We start from the raw sequence: 12,454 nt of genomic DNA, 5'->3' as shown, positions 1-12,454 counted from the left end.
ATGCACCGTCATATTGGATGGTTCCTCTCATGTCTTCGTGGAAAGACTGGATCATCTTGAGTAACCGTGGAGGACAGCCTATCTTGTGGAGCAGTTTGAACAGACCATCCCTGCTGACCAAGTCAAAGGCCTTGGTCAGGTCGCTGAAGGCTATGTAGAGTGGCTTCCTCTGTTCCCTGCACTTCTCCTGCAAGTGCCTTAGAGGGAAGACCATGTCAACGGTAGACCTCTCTGCGCGGAATCTGCACTGCGATTCGGGGTACACCCTCTCAGCAATCTTCTGGAGTCTGCCAAGGATGACGCGAGCAAACAGTTTACCAGTGACGCTTAGGAGGGAGATTCCATGGTAGTTGTTGTAGTCGCTTCTGTCTCCTTTGTTCTTATACAAGGTTACAATGTTAGCATCGCGCATATCCTGTGGAATCTCACCTCTTTCCAGCAGAGGCACAGTAGCTCATGTAGGGGTTCCAGGAGTGTGTCCGCGGCACATTTGATTACCTCTGGTGGTATACCATCCTGACCAGGGGCCTTTCCTGCTGCAATGCTGTCAATGGCTCTCTTCAGTTCATCCACAGTCGGTTCTTGATCCAGTTCGTCCATTACTGGTAGGAGCTCGACGGCATCGAGGGCTGCGTCAACCACAGCGTTCTAACCACATTCTCCACACCCCACTGCCTTGTGGGTTATCCTGGGAAGGAGAAAGGCTAAGGGAGTATCTCTCTTGCCATACTTCCTATCTTTCCTATTCAGTGTAATAGTTTATTCTTTGGGCCCTTAATAATGTCCCTTTGAAAAACTGCCAAGTGTCTTCAATTATTTTTCTTCTTAGTCTTTCTTCCTATGAGACCTTACATACCAGCTCTCTGAGTTTACTGTGAAGTCTGTCTTCCTGAAATCCATTGTCTTATTTTGCACTTTTCCCTTCTGCCATTCTTTAGAATCATGAACTCTATGATTTCATGATCAGTTTCACCCAAGCTGCCTTCCACTTACACATTCTCAACCATTTCCTCCCTATTTGTTAAAATCAAATCTAGAACAGCTTTCCCCTAGTAGTTTCCTAAACCTTCTGAAATTAAAAATTGTCCTGAATTCAGTCCAAGAACTTGTTTGATAATCTATGCCCTGCTGTGTTATTTTCCCAACGGATATGTGGATATTTGAAGTCCCCCATCACCACCAATAAGTGACGGGTCAGTTAGGTCAGTTATACATGCCAATCTAGATCAGTTGGTAATGTGGGGTTGTTTGTACAACCTCTGTTTTAACACAGGAAGGTGACAGGCCATGTGTCTAAGCACAAAGAATGTACATTACGCTTACCAAATAGAAGACAGTATTCTGGAAAGCAGTGAAAGTCACAGTAGACAGTCATTGAACATGAACTTCCAATGTGATGCAGTAATTAAGAGGGCAGCTCCGATAATTTAGTGTTTGTGGAGGGGAATATCAACTAGAAACAGAGAGGTGGCACTGCAGCTATATAAAGCCTTCATGAAATCTATTACTAGAACAGTGTGTTCAGTTCTTGTGTTCACTCCTCCAAAAGGATGCTGACAAATTAGAAGGGGTTCAGAAGAGAGCTACAAAAATGACTGAAGATCAGGAAAACTTGCCTTACAGTGAGAGACTAAAGAAAGTCCATTTCATTTATCCAAAGGTAGCTACATAGGTAACTTGATCATTGCCTACCTGGAGGGAAAGAGATTTTGGATAGCAGAGGTTTCTTTAATTTAGCAAACAAGGGTATAACAAGATCCAATGCCTGGAAACTGAAGCGAGACAAACTAAGACTGGAAATAAAGTGCACATATTAAACAGTGAGGATAATTAACCGTTGGAACAACTGGCATAAGGATGTGGCATATTTTTAATCACTTGAAGTACAGTATTTAAATCAAGATTACATATCTTTTAAAGGAGGCTTTATAGATCACAAGTAAAGTGTGCTTGATAAGACATAATAATTACTGGGTGAGCTTCTATGAGCCCTTAAGCAGGAGGCAAAATTAGAGAATCGTAATGGTCTCCTCTGTCTTTAAAATCCATGAATTGCTGCTGGAGTATTGTAACCTGCAGTTGTGTCACTGCAGGAGGTTGGGGGCACAGGAAACATGCAGTGGAGCAGTGAATCTATCTCATAGTTGTGGATTATCATGTGGAGGGGCCCTTCCATCTCCAGTCATTATTAACTAAGATTGAAAGATTATTTCCTGAGTTCTATAACCCAGTTCTTCTGCCCCATATTAATATTTTTCTCTATTGTGAGCTTCCCCCAGTGTGTGTATCTTTCTAGCATTGTGTGACATCGACCTGCAAACAATATCCCAGCTGGGGCCATCCATAAGAGGGGCCCCTCCTTACTCTCCCTGCCTGGTGGGAGTGGGAGGCTTCTGGGATTAAGAGGCTGAGGGCAGAAACCCAAGGATTCTTTTCAGGGCCTGACAAATGATACTATCCTCTCTTTGCTCCAGGACATAGTACATGTGTTTATACAGTCCATGGTTACATTGAATTATTTTGCTACATTGTGAATTACCAGCTGTATTTGACTAACTAAAAATCTTATTTTTTCTCTCTGGATGTCAGGAGGCCAGGAGGCTGTTTTACACGATTACATAATTCCTCTGATTCCCTCTGCAACCTACCTGGGCCATTCCATTGTAGCTGGGAGGGAACATTAAAGATTTCTTGTTTTAGACTTCCACATCAACTCTGCATTTCCATTTCAGGTGAACCCATTGCTTGAAGCCTTTGGCAACGCACAAACAGTGATGAATGACAACAGCAGTCGCTTTGGAAAATACATACAGCTGAGGTTCCAGAGGAGTACAGGTGGGACCCAGGGCTAGGTCTCTGGATTAGTGGAACTTGTCATTTTGTGTCATGATTTCTTTCCTTTTGCCCCTTTCCCATACAGTGAGGGGTGCCAAGCTGAGTGAGTATCTGTTAGAGAAGTCTCGTGTGGTGCAACAAGATGCTGGCGAGAGGAATTTCCATGTCTTCTACTATATGTTTGCTGGGCTCACAGCAGAGGAAAGGGAGATATATGGACTGCTAGATCCCTCACTGTACAGGTACATGAGTGGTAGGATCTGCACTGGCTTCGCAGTAGGATGTAGATCAGAATGGGCTCCTACAGCCCCATGTGGGAGGTGGCAGGGAAGAGGATTGGATCTGATGTGAGGGCTAAGTAATAAGAGGAGAGCACAAGGTTGGGGATTGTCATGGAAGGCTGGAGCTGGGATCTGCACAGAGATGAAGTATTGTCTAATGATGGGACACTGGTCTGGGACTCAGAAGACTGCGTTCTGTTCCTGGCTCTGTCAGTGGTCAGGAAATTAGTTCTTTCTCTGTACCTCTGGGCTACGTCTACACGTGCCCCAAACTTCGAAATGGCCATGCAAATGGCCATTTCGAAGTTTACTAATGAAGCGCTGAAATGCATATTCAGCGCTTCATTAGCATGCGGCGGCAGCGGCGCTTCGAAATTGACGCGCCTTGCCGCCGCGCGGCGCGTCCAGACGGGGCTCCTTTTCGAAAGGGCCCCGCCTACTTCCAAGTCCCCTTATTCCCATGAGCTCATGGGAATAAGGGGACTTCGAAGAAGGTGGCATCCTTTTGAAAAGGAGCCCCGTCTGGATGTGCTGCGCGGCGGCAAGGCGCGTCAATTTCGAAGTGCCGCTGCCGCCCGCATGCTAATGAAGCGCTGAATATGCATTTCAGCGCTTCATTAGTAAACTTCGAAATGGCCATTTGCATGGCCATTTCGAAGTTTGGGGCACGTGTAGACACGGCCCTGCAGTCCTCTCCACATCCTGTGCCTGACCTATCATTTTGGCACAAGGACTGACTCAGTCCTGCACAGTGTTCCCATATGAGGCATATGTGATACACCAGGGTACATTCTGGACTGATGAACAGCTGTATCCTTTCAGGTCTCCTACATGAGGTGCCCTTCACATTACCTTGCTGTGAGAACTGCCACTCCTAATTTGTTCACACACTGGCTTCAGCATGTAAATTATTCCCAGTTATGTTGAATGAGTATTACAGCAGAACAAAACCAGCAAACCTGCAGTCCCTGAGTTTCTCCAGAAATGTGTGTCTTGTACTGAACAACACAAGTCAGATGAAGGCTGTAATTTTATTAATAAAAAATTATATATGCAAATCTTATCCCAAATGGAGTTTACCAAAAACTTCAGTTCAAACAGATAGACTTAGATAAACAATAAAAAATCATTAACTTCGAAACATAGATTTTAAATGAATACAACTAATGAGGCATAAAAGTCAGATTTTGTTGCAAGAAAAAAGTAGAACATAACTAATGTCCAACTTAACAAACTTGGGTGAATTCAAAGCAAGGTGTTTCTTAGCTCATGCATCAGTAGTCCTACTAGCTCAACTTCTTTCTGTCAGGATCTCTTCACCTGTCCCATGCTGCTTCCTATGTTCTTCAGATATCATGGATGCTGTGGGTAGAGAGAAAGAGAAGAATGATGTTCTTTGCCTTGCCTTTTTTGAGAAGTGTCTCCAGCTGAAGTTCAAGAGACAAACTCTTGGTGGAATGAAGCCCCAAACTATTACTTTTTAAGTTTGATTTTGCTTGTGCCGCTTTACCTGCCAACAAATAACAATTAGCAAGTGATATGGCCTGTTTTGCACCTGTCTGAGGACTCTGTTTGTTTTGTCTCTGAGAAACAGTTTAGGCTGCTCCCTAGATGAGAGTATGTCATAGTAACATCATACAATAAAATCTTATTACATACATTGTTGCCTCACATTTTATCAGAACAATATTGACCAGTGAGTTATGAGTTTTCATATGATACCACATAGGATATTTTTGTACATAAAGTATTTTAATAGCGTGCAAAGGATGAAAGCAGGTACGGAGCACCACAGTATCCAGACTGTATCCTAATACAAGTAATGACAGGTTGACTCACTTGTCTTCCCAGGTACATAAGTGGCTGGGTCAGGGCAGAGGATGTGATTGCATGTTGGAAGCACAAGTACTGGGAGGTGCGTAATGCCCTGGATATGGTGGGCTTCCAGGAACAGGTGAGTACCATAGATACTCTGTCACTGTTACCACCTGCTCATGCCCCCCTGTAGAATCATGGGATCCCTATTCCTGGCTTCTATTTCCACACTCAGTTCAACCCATTTGCTCTAGTTCCGCTTCCCTCCATCAGTTTACTGTGCTGCTCACAGGCTAAGAAATTCAGTTCAGAGTGCCCTTTCTTCCCCATATCTGACCTTCCTTTCCCTCCACTACTGCAGCAAGTTTGAAGTTCCACCAGATGGGGGATGCTTGGGCTCATCATATACGTACATGTCCAGACACATCTGTGGATGTCATCTCTGTTGTGTATTTTAGGAGCAGGTGGACACGCAGACAATCCTGGGTGGAGTCCTGTCTCTGGGCAATGTGACCTTCCAGTCCCAGGAGAACAATGGGGCTGTGAGAGTTAGTGAAACAGCCAAAGGGTGGCTGAAGGCAGCAGCGGTGAGTCAAGTGAGAGGCTAAGAAGTGTGTGACAAGATTGTGCTCCCACTGGGGATATGTGAGAGCTTTGGGAAATATTTATATTAGGAATTTTCTATAAATCTATATATGAAGGACAGAAAGGGTCCATTTTTGGGTTCCTTCCATGCTTTGGTGCTGCTTATGCTACCCCTGACTGATGCAGCAGAGGGGATTCCTATCCCTGATAGTAAAGACACTCCAAAAAATTGAGGAGTCATCCTAGGAATACATCAGATTGCTCTGCTGTCTGGTGTCTTGAAGCCCTGTTCTCCCCCATCACACACCTTACATAGGTTTTAACCACCAGCAGGTTACTCAGTTCAAAGGCAGGCTCAAAAGTGGAGCTGGAGAAGTATTGGGGCTACAGACCAATCCTTTTCTATCTCAGTCCCTCACATCCAGGCAGAATCCAAATCCTGCTTTCTTTATATTGTATTGAAAACCTAATCTGTCTTCTCTGCCCTCAGTGTTAAAACACTTGTTCAGGCTCTGATATCTCCTTTTTGAATTACTGCAGCCTTCTTCTTTCTGGCCTGACACCCATATCTCTTTAATTCCTAGTTTGTTGAAACACAGAAACTAGCTTTGTTTTTCCTCATCTGTTGGTCATCTACTGTTCGCACAGGCCTGTTTGCACATTGCATCTGAGCTAGCCTTGGTGGAGTGCAGTTTCCTGTAATTTAGGCTTCACTATTGCAATTTTCACTAAGAATAACGCTCCCTGATTTGAAAAACCTCCAGCTCATCCACAATGCAGCAACTCATCTTCTTTACAGGCTCCTGTGTGCCACCCCCTCTTCTGCTACCTCAGTATTCTACTCTCAACAGTGGCATCCCGATGAGTAGATCCAGTTCTGGGTTTCTGACTTCATTTCAGAGTCCCACCATGGGATGTGCCACAGCTCTCTGAGATGTAGCTATTTTTGTTGAAGTAATTTTAGTGACCTTAGAATGGTGGCTACATTCTTGATTTCAACAGAGTTACCTCTGCCACTTGTTTCAGATGTGGAGCTCACAAGAACACATGAAAACCAAGGAAAGTAGCACACACAATTACATGGCACAGTCCAATATATTTTATCAATTTGATTAAAGTTTATTAATACAATAATGAATATCAGAGCATAAGAATGAGAATGTAAGAATGGCCATAGTGGGTCGGACCGAGGTCTATCTAGCCCAGTATCCTGTCTTGCAATAGTGGCTAAAGCCAGGTGTCCCTGAGGAATGTACAGAAAAGGTAATCATCAAATGATCCCTCCCCTGTCACCGATTTGCAGCTTCTGACACTATTCCTACCCATCCTTGCTAATAGCTATTGATGGACCTGTCCTCCTTAAATTTATCCAGCTCTTTTCTGAACCCTGTTAAAAGTCTTGAACTTAAAAACATCCCTTTGCAAGGAGTTCCACAGGTTGGCTATGTGTTATGTGAAGATATAATTCCTTTTGCTTGCTTTAAGTGCCTCATTGTTTTTGCAGATACAAATTGTTTACTAATTATTCTTTTTTAATAATTATATACTAATTATTTAATAATTATAGACTAATTATTTCATTTGCTGGCCCTTTGTTTTTGTGTCATGAGACTCAAATTGTAAACATACACATGCCCCGCTGTCATCATGTTCTCCTCTTAGAACAGTGTTAGAGTCTGATGGGTCTCTTACAAAGTGATCATAAGTAAGAGGATGGCATCTGCTGGAGTTTTTCTATGTGAAGCGCCGCTTTTTCAGTTTGGGCATCATCTTTTTATGATGTGTTTTTGCCTATATCTATATTCTGCATATGTGCATGAAAGTGTCAACCTTTTTTTCCTTTTGGTTTGTTGTCTCCAAAAACTTGATGTACCCTATTTTTATAGGTCATATATAGTTCTTTTTATTCTTGTTATCACTGATACGCAGCCTGTATTCTGTGATTAAGGCGCACACTAAGCAAAAATATGTTTCTACAGTGTTTTTGCAATCTAAAAATAATTTTTGACCAAATTTTGCAAGTTTACCTTGTGGTATACCTTTTGCAATAATCTTATGACATTGATTTATTTTTGATTATTTAGTGGCATCAGCCTTTTTTTCATTTTAAGGCCTAAAATAGGCAAACTACAATCTTGTAGGTCTCTACCTATAGACTTTGTGTTTCAGCCTTCCTTATTTAGCTATCTAATATTTATCCCTTCTAACTACTACTCCCACTTGCTTTTTACCTTGATAGAACTAAATCAAATAGAAAATCTGACAAACTCTTCATACAATGGTCAGGGCCTCGTACGTGAACAGGTATTTGGGTACAACACCTATCCAACTGGTTTGCAGAGTTCATATACACTGCATACCAACCTAAAGGAAAGCATTTGCCACAGACCATTAGAGCCCACTCCACACGAGCCATAGCTGCAACAAATGCCTTTCTTAGTAATGTCCCTCTGGTAGACATCTGTAGAGCGGCCATGTGGTCCTCACACCATATGTTTGCAAAGCATTATGTGCTGCAGAAAGGGCTGATACCTGCAACTGCCTTGGCAGATATGGTCCTGCATCAATCCACATAAAGACTGTAATACCCACCTCCATCAAATGGGTACTGCTACAGAGTCACGTCCGAGGAGCACCCACAGGGAGCACTTGAAGGAGAAGAAGAAGTTACTCAGTAATGATGGCTCTCCAAGATGAGTCCCTGTGAGTGCTCCACAACCCTCCCATTCTCCCCTCTACTTGGAGTCTATAAGAACTCCAGGTAGAAAAGGAACAGGTGAGAGCTGTGCCGTGTGCTCACTCCGCAGTCTGGTGATGTCCTCAGACATCTAGTGGTCATGTGCGGGGGAGGGGGACACTCCTCTGCAAAACATTGTGATCTACAGTGCAGGGGTGTGCTGACACCTATGTGGAGCATCTGCAGGGACACATTCTGGACAACCATTGTTACTGTACAAAAATGGGTAACTTCTTCTTTCTCCCCGACACAGCTTTCATCTCAAGTGCTTAATAATGTATTATATAGCTAATTGGATGTAAATGTGGCTCTTGCTAGGAAGGTGTGTGTGTGTGCATGGGTTGGGTAGAGGCTGCAGCAGCAGCACAAGAAGGCCCAAGAGGGAGGGAGCTATGTGTTGTAAGAGCGAGCAAGCAAGCTGGTCTTAGAGAGAGTGGTAACATCAGAATTTGTGACTTGATTTCCTCACTGTCATTTTTTTTATTACATTACAATACTGTCCAGAAGCCCCAGTCCAGATCATGGCCCTGTTGTACTGGGTGCTGCACAGAGGTGCAGAGACATGGCCACAGCACTATGGAACTAGCAGTTCCAACTGATCATTCTCTTTGGTCCCTTCTCTCCCAGGGTCAGTTTGGAGTCAAGGAACAGGAGCTATTGAAATGCCTCATTTGTAAGCTGTCTATAACCCGGGGAGAGCAGATTCAGCGTTTCCACACCCTGCAGCAAGCAGAGGGTAAGGGACAGGAAAGGTAAATCAGAAAAGTCTGGAAGAGCCTTTCTGGGCACATCTATCATATCCATGACCCTAAAGCCTGGTGTGGCATTGTCCCAACAGAACATGTACACTCTCTGAAGCAGGACAAAAAAGCAGTCAAGTAGCACTTTAAAGACTAACAAAATAATTTATCAGGTGAGCTTTCGTGGGACAGACCCACTTCTTCAGACCATAGCCATACCAGAACAGATTCAATATTTAAGGCACAGAGAACCAAAAACCGTAATCAAGGTGGACAAATCGGAAGAAAAATTACCAAAGTGAGCAAATCAGAGAGTAGAGGGCTGGGGGAGGGGGAGTCAAGAATTAGATTAAGCCAAGTATGCAGATGAGCCCCTACAGTGACCCAGAAAATTCCAATCTTGGTTCAGACCACATGTTAATGTGTCAAATTTGAATATGAAAGAGAGTTCAGCAGCCTCTCTTTGAAGAGTGTTGTGAAAATTTTTCTTCAGTAACACCCAAACTCTTAAGTCATTAACAGAATGGCCCACTCCATTAAAATGCCAACTAACTGGTTTGTGGGTCAGGAGTGTTTTTATGTCGTTTTGTGCCCATTAACTCTTTGTCTAAGAGAATTTGAAGTCTGTCCGATATACAAAGCATCTGGACATTGTTGGCACATGATGGCATATATGATGTTAGTCGAGGAACATGAGAATGTGCCCATGATTCTGTGAATAACCTGGTTAGGTCCAGTGATGATATCTCCAGAAAAGATATGTGGATAAAGCTGGCAGTGGGCTTTGTTGCAAGGAAGAGTCCCAGGACTGGTGTTCCTGCGATATAGACTGTGGCTGTTGGTGAGAATCCTCATAAGGCTGGGAGGTTGTCTGTAGGAGAGAACAGTCTCCGCAGCTGATCACTTTGCACTGCAGAGAATTCTTATTCCATTGAGATCATTTGGCCCTAGGATGGCTTCACAGGCCTCCAGAAATAGCTAACTAAGAGCGGTTAGAAATGAATTCTCCTGGCCCACTCCTTTATTGTCATGGAAGTACCGATGGCATCAAGGTCGCACCTGAGACTCTTCCTTCTGTCTTCCAGAGGCATGTGGGACCCTGACTAGTAGAGTCTGTCGGTTGTCACCTTGTAGTGAGAGGAACATAGTGCCACCTCCTGCTCCTCCCTCCCCTCTTCCCTGTGCCCCCTCCCCCAGTGCCTGGAAGTCTGATCAGTGTCAAAAAACAGTTACTTGGTCCAAGGGACTTCCTAGCCTGGTGTTCAACCACCCTTTGTTAAGCCAGTTCAGAGATAAAATAATAAAACCTAGTCTCCAATAACTCCTGTCTCTGTCTTGGATATCTCTGTCAGGATTCAGGCAAGGGCCTGGTACAAAGCCAGGACCCATTGGCTTCCCCGTGCCCATGGATTTCCGACTCTTGCCTCTAGTCAGGCGGAGTCCATCTGCACTCTTCCTGCTGGGGATAGTCTCAGGTGCTCCTAGTCACACCACATTCTATCTTGCAGGCAAAAAGGTCTAGGGATAAAAGGAAAAGAAATACCTAAACTGGCTCTGATCCAGCTTCAGGTTTGTCCTGAACAAGTGCCCCTCACAAAGCTCTGATCTCTGGAATAGCTGAGGAGACAACGAAAGCTATGGTGATAGCAGCACATGGACAGCAACCACAAGGTCACCGTTTTGGGAGGGCAGCAGTGCAGGCAGCAGCCAGGATCCTGCTTGCTCTTCTTCCTGTTCCTCTGACTGTCATGGAGTGAGGGGGTAGTACATGGTTTGTACACATGCCTCTCATTCCTGGCCAGTTAGGGGAGGGGGCAAAGGAGTAATTCATGCGATCTATATACTTTCCCCTTATTCCCTGAGAGTCAAGGGAACGGGAAGATGCATAAGCAGTGTCCTGATATGCCTGGCTGCTTCCCCCTCCTGAAATGGTACTCTGGAACACCCAACTCCACCTCCCCTGTTTGTCAGACCCCCTGGCTCCAGTATGTCAGCACCAACTTTCCGTCTTGACTAAGATCAACAGCCAGATGAAAGGGAACCCAGAACATGAAAACAACCATACTAGGTCTGAGCAATATTTGTGACCTACTATCCAGTCTTCTGATTATGATTGTGGCCTTGTGAAGTGAGTGCTTCAGAGAGAATGAACAGAATAGGCCAGTGAGAGAATATCATTATTGGATTTACATGGATGACCTTCCTTGTCATTCCGGATAGTATTCGTAGTGACTACTTCTTTACCACTGAGGTTATGCATGGCATGGAATGCTGGTTTCAAGTCACCTCTAGCTAAGCCACATTCAACGTCATCCACAACATGGTTATAATAAGCCTCCTGATCATGGAATGCCAGTGTGTTTAGTGTTTGCTTGAGCCGATTATGAGTGCACCTATCACCATGCTGGTGAGCTGTGATTTAATTACATGGAAAGCCTCCTCTGATAGCCATGCTTAGTGTGCTGGATGCCTATAGCCAATCGTCTGCTCAGCAGATTGGTTTGTTGTGGGTAGAAGTGAACAAGAACCAGGAAGCCTCCATGTCATCTGGCAGATTAGGTAGGCCCAAAAATCTGTTGCTGATGTCAGTACAAAATTTGTGGGCTAAACCTGGCATGCAAATTGTGTTGATGTCAAACTTCTTCATTGTAGAGGCTTACTTACTGTTGGGAGCAAGGGGACCCCTAGATGGTGATCTGTTTGTCATGAATTTTGCACTATAATATACTCTACTGTAATGGTTTTCAGTCAGTGAGCCACATGAACTATCCAAGTGTGCCATGAAATTTCTTCAATTTCTTCTCTGTTTTGGCTGTTTGCAGCACCACTCTGAGCGGAAATGCTGACCCTCAGGCCCCTGTTTGTGCTGGGAGGCAGCTGAAATGCTGCTTTCTGGCCCAAACAAACTGACAGGGAGCGCGTTCCTCTTCTCTGCTGTAGAGGGAGCACAAGCCTGTTGGAGCTGAGACAAGGTTTAAATGCCACACTGTGGATCTAACAGGCTGGTGGGAGGAGAGCCTGCTTTCAGTGACTACTCATTTACTCAACATACCTAGCATGATATTGAGGAGATTTTGAAAATGTATCTGTGCTCACAATCTAAGATGGTGTATTCTGTGTTGGATTTGAAACCTTAATGCATTTTATCCTTGTTTAGCTTGTATTCACTACTATGTTGCCAGCCTCTCTGGTAAGACCATAAGTATAGTAAATGTAAGTAAAGGTGATGTTTATGAGCCATTGATTCAGCTGAAAAAGAGTGGGTATGCCATGGAGTTGTTTGTTCCATTGCAGCGTGCCATGTTACTGAAAAAGTTGGAAACCGCTTCTTTACAGGAGGCGAAGAGAAGCCTATTGTGTGTAATGATGTGGTCTGACTTCTTGTGAATGATTCCATAATGAAAAATCCATGAAACCTGCTTTGTTTGTTGTTGCTTGAATCATGACCCAACAGTGGAAAG

General features: G+C 44.1%; 1 protein-coding gene across 1 annotated transcript in view; it reads left to right on the top strand.

Moving 5' to 3' along the window:
* The window catches only part of LOC142013951 (unconventional myosin-VIIa-like), a 61,556-nt gene that overhangs the window by 22,186 nt on the left and 26,916 nt on the right, over positions 1-12,454 (top strand). The window contains exons 5-9 of the mRNA XM_074995973.1: positions 2,733-2,835; positions 2,921-3,077; positions 4,968-5,070; positions 5,390-5,518; positions 8,881-8,989. Of these exons, the coding sequence (XP_074852074.1) occupies positions 2,733-2,835; positions 2,921-3,077; positions 4,968-5,070; positions 5,390-5,518; positions 8,881-8,989 (601 nt within the window). The remainder of the gene's footprint in view (positions 1-2,732; positions 2,836-2,920; positions 3,078-4,967; positions 5,071-5,389; positions 5,519-8,880; positions 8,990-12,454) is intronic.

The sequence above is a fragment of the Carettochelys insculpta genome, chromosome 5 (genome assembly GCF_033958435.1).
Source record: "Carettochelys insculpta isolate YL-2023 chromosome 5, ASM3395843v1, whole genome shotgun sequence".
Taxonomy (NCBI): domain Eukaryota; kingdom Metazoa; phylum Chordata; order Testudines; family Carettochelyidae; genus Carettochelys; species Carettochelys insculpta.
The sequence above is the reverse complement of the archived record's forward strand: the minus strand, read 5'-3'. Positions and strand labels throughout refer to the sequence as shown.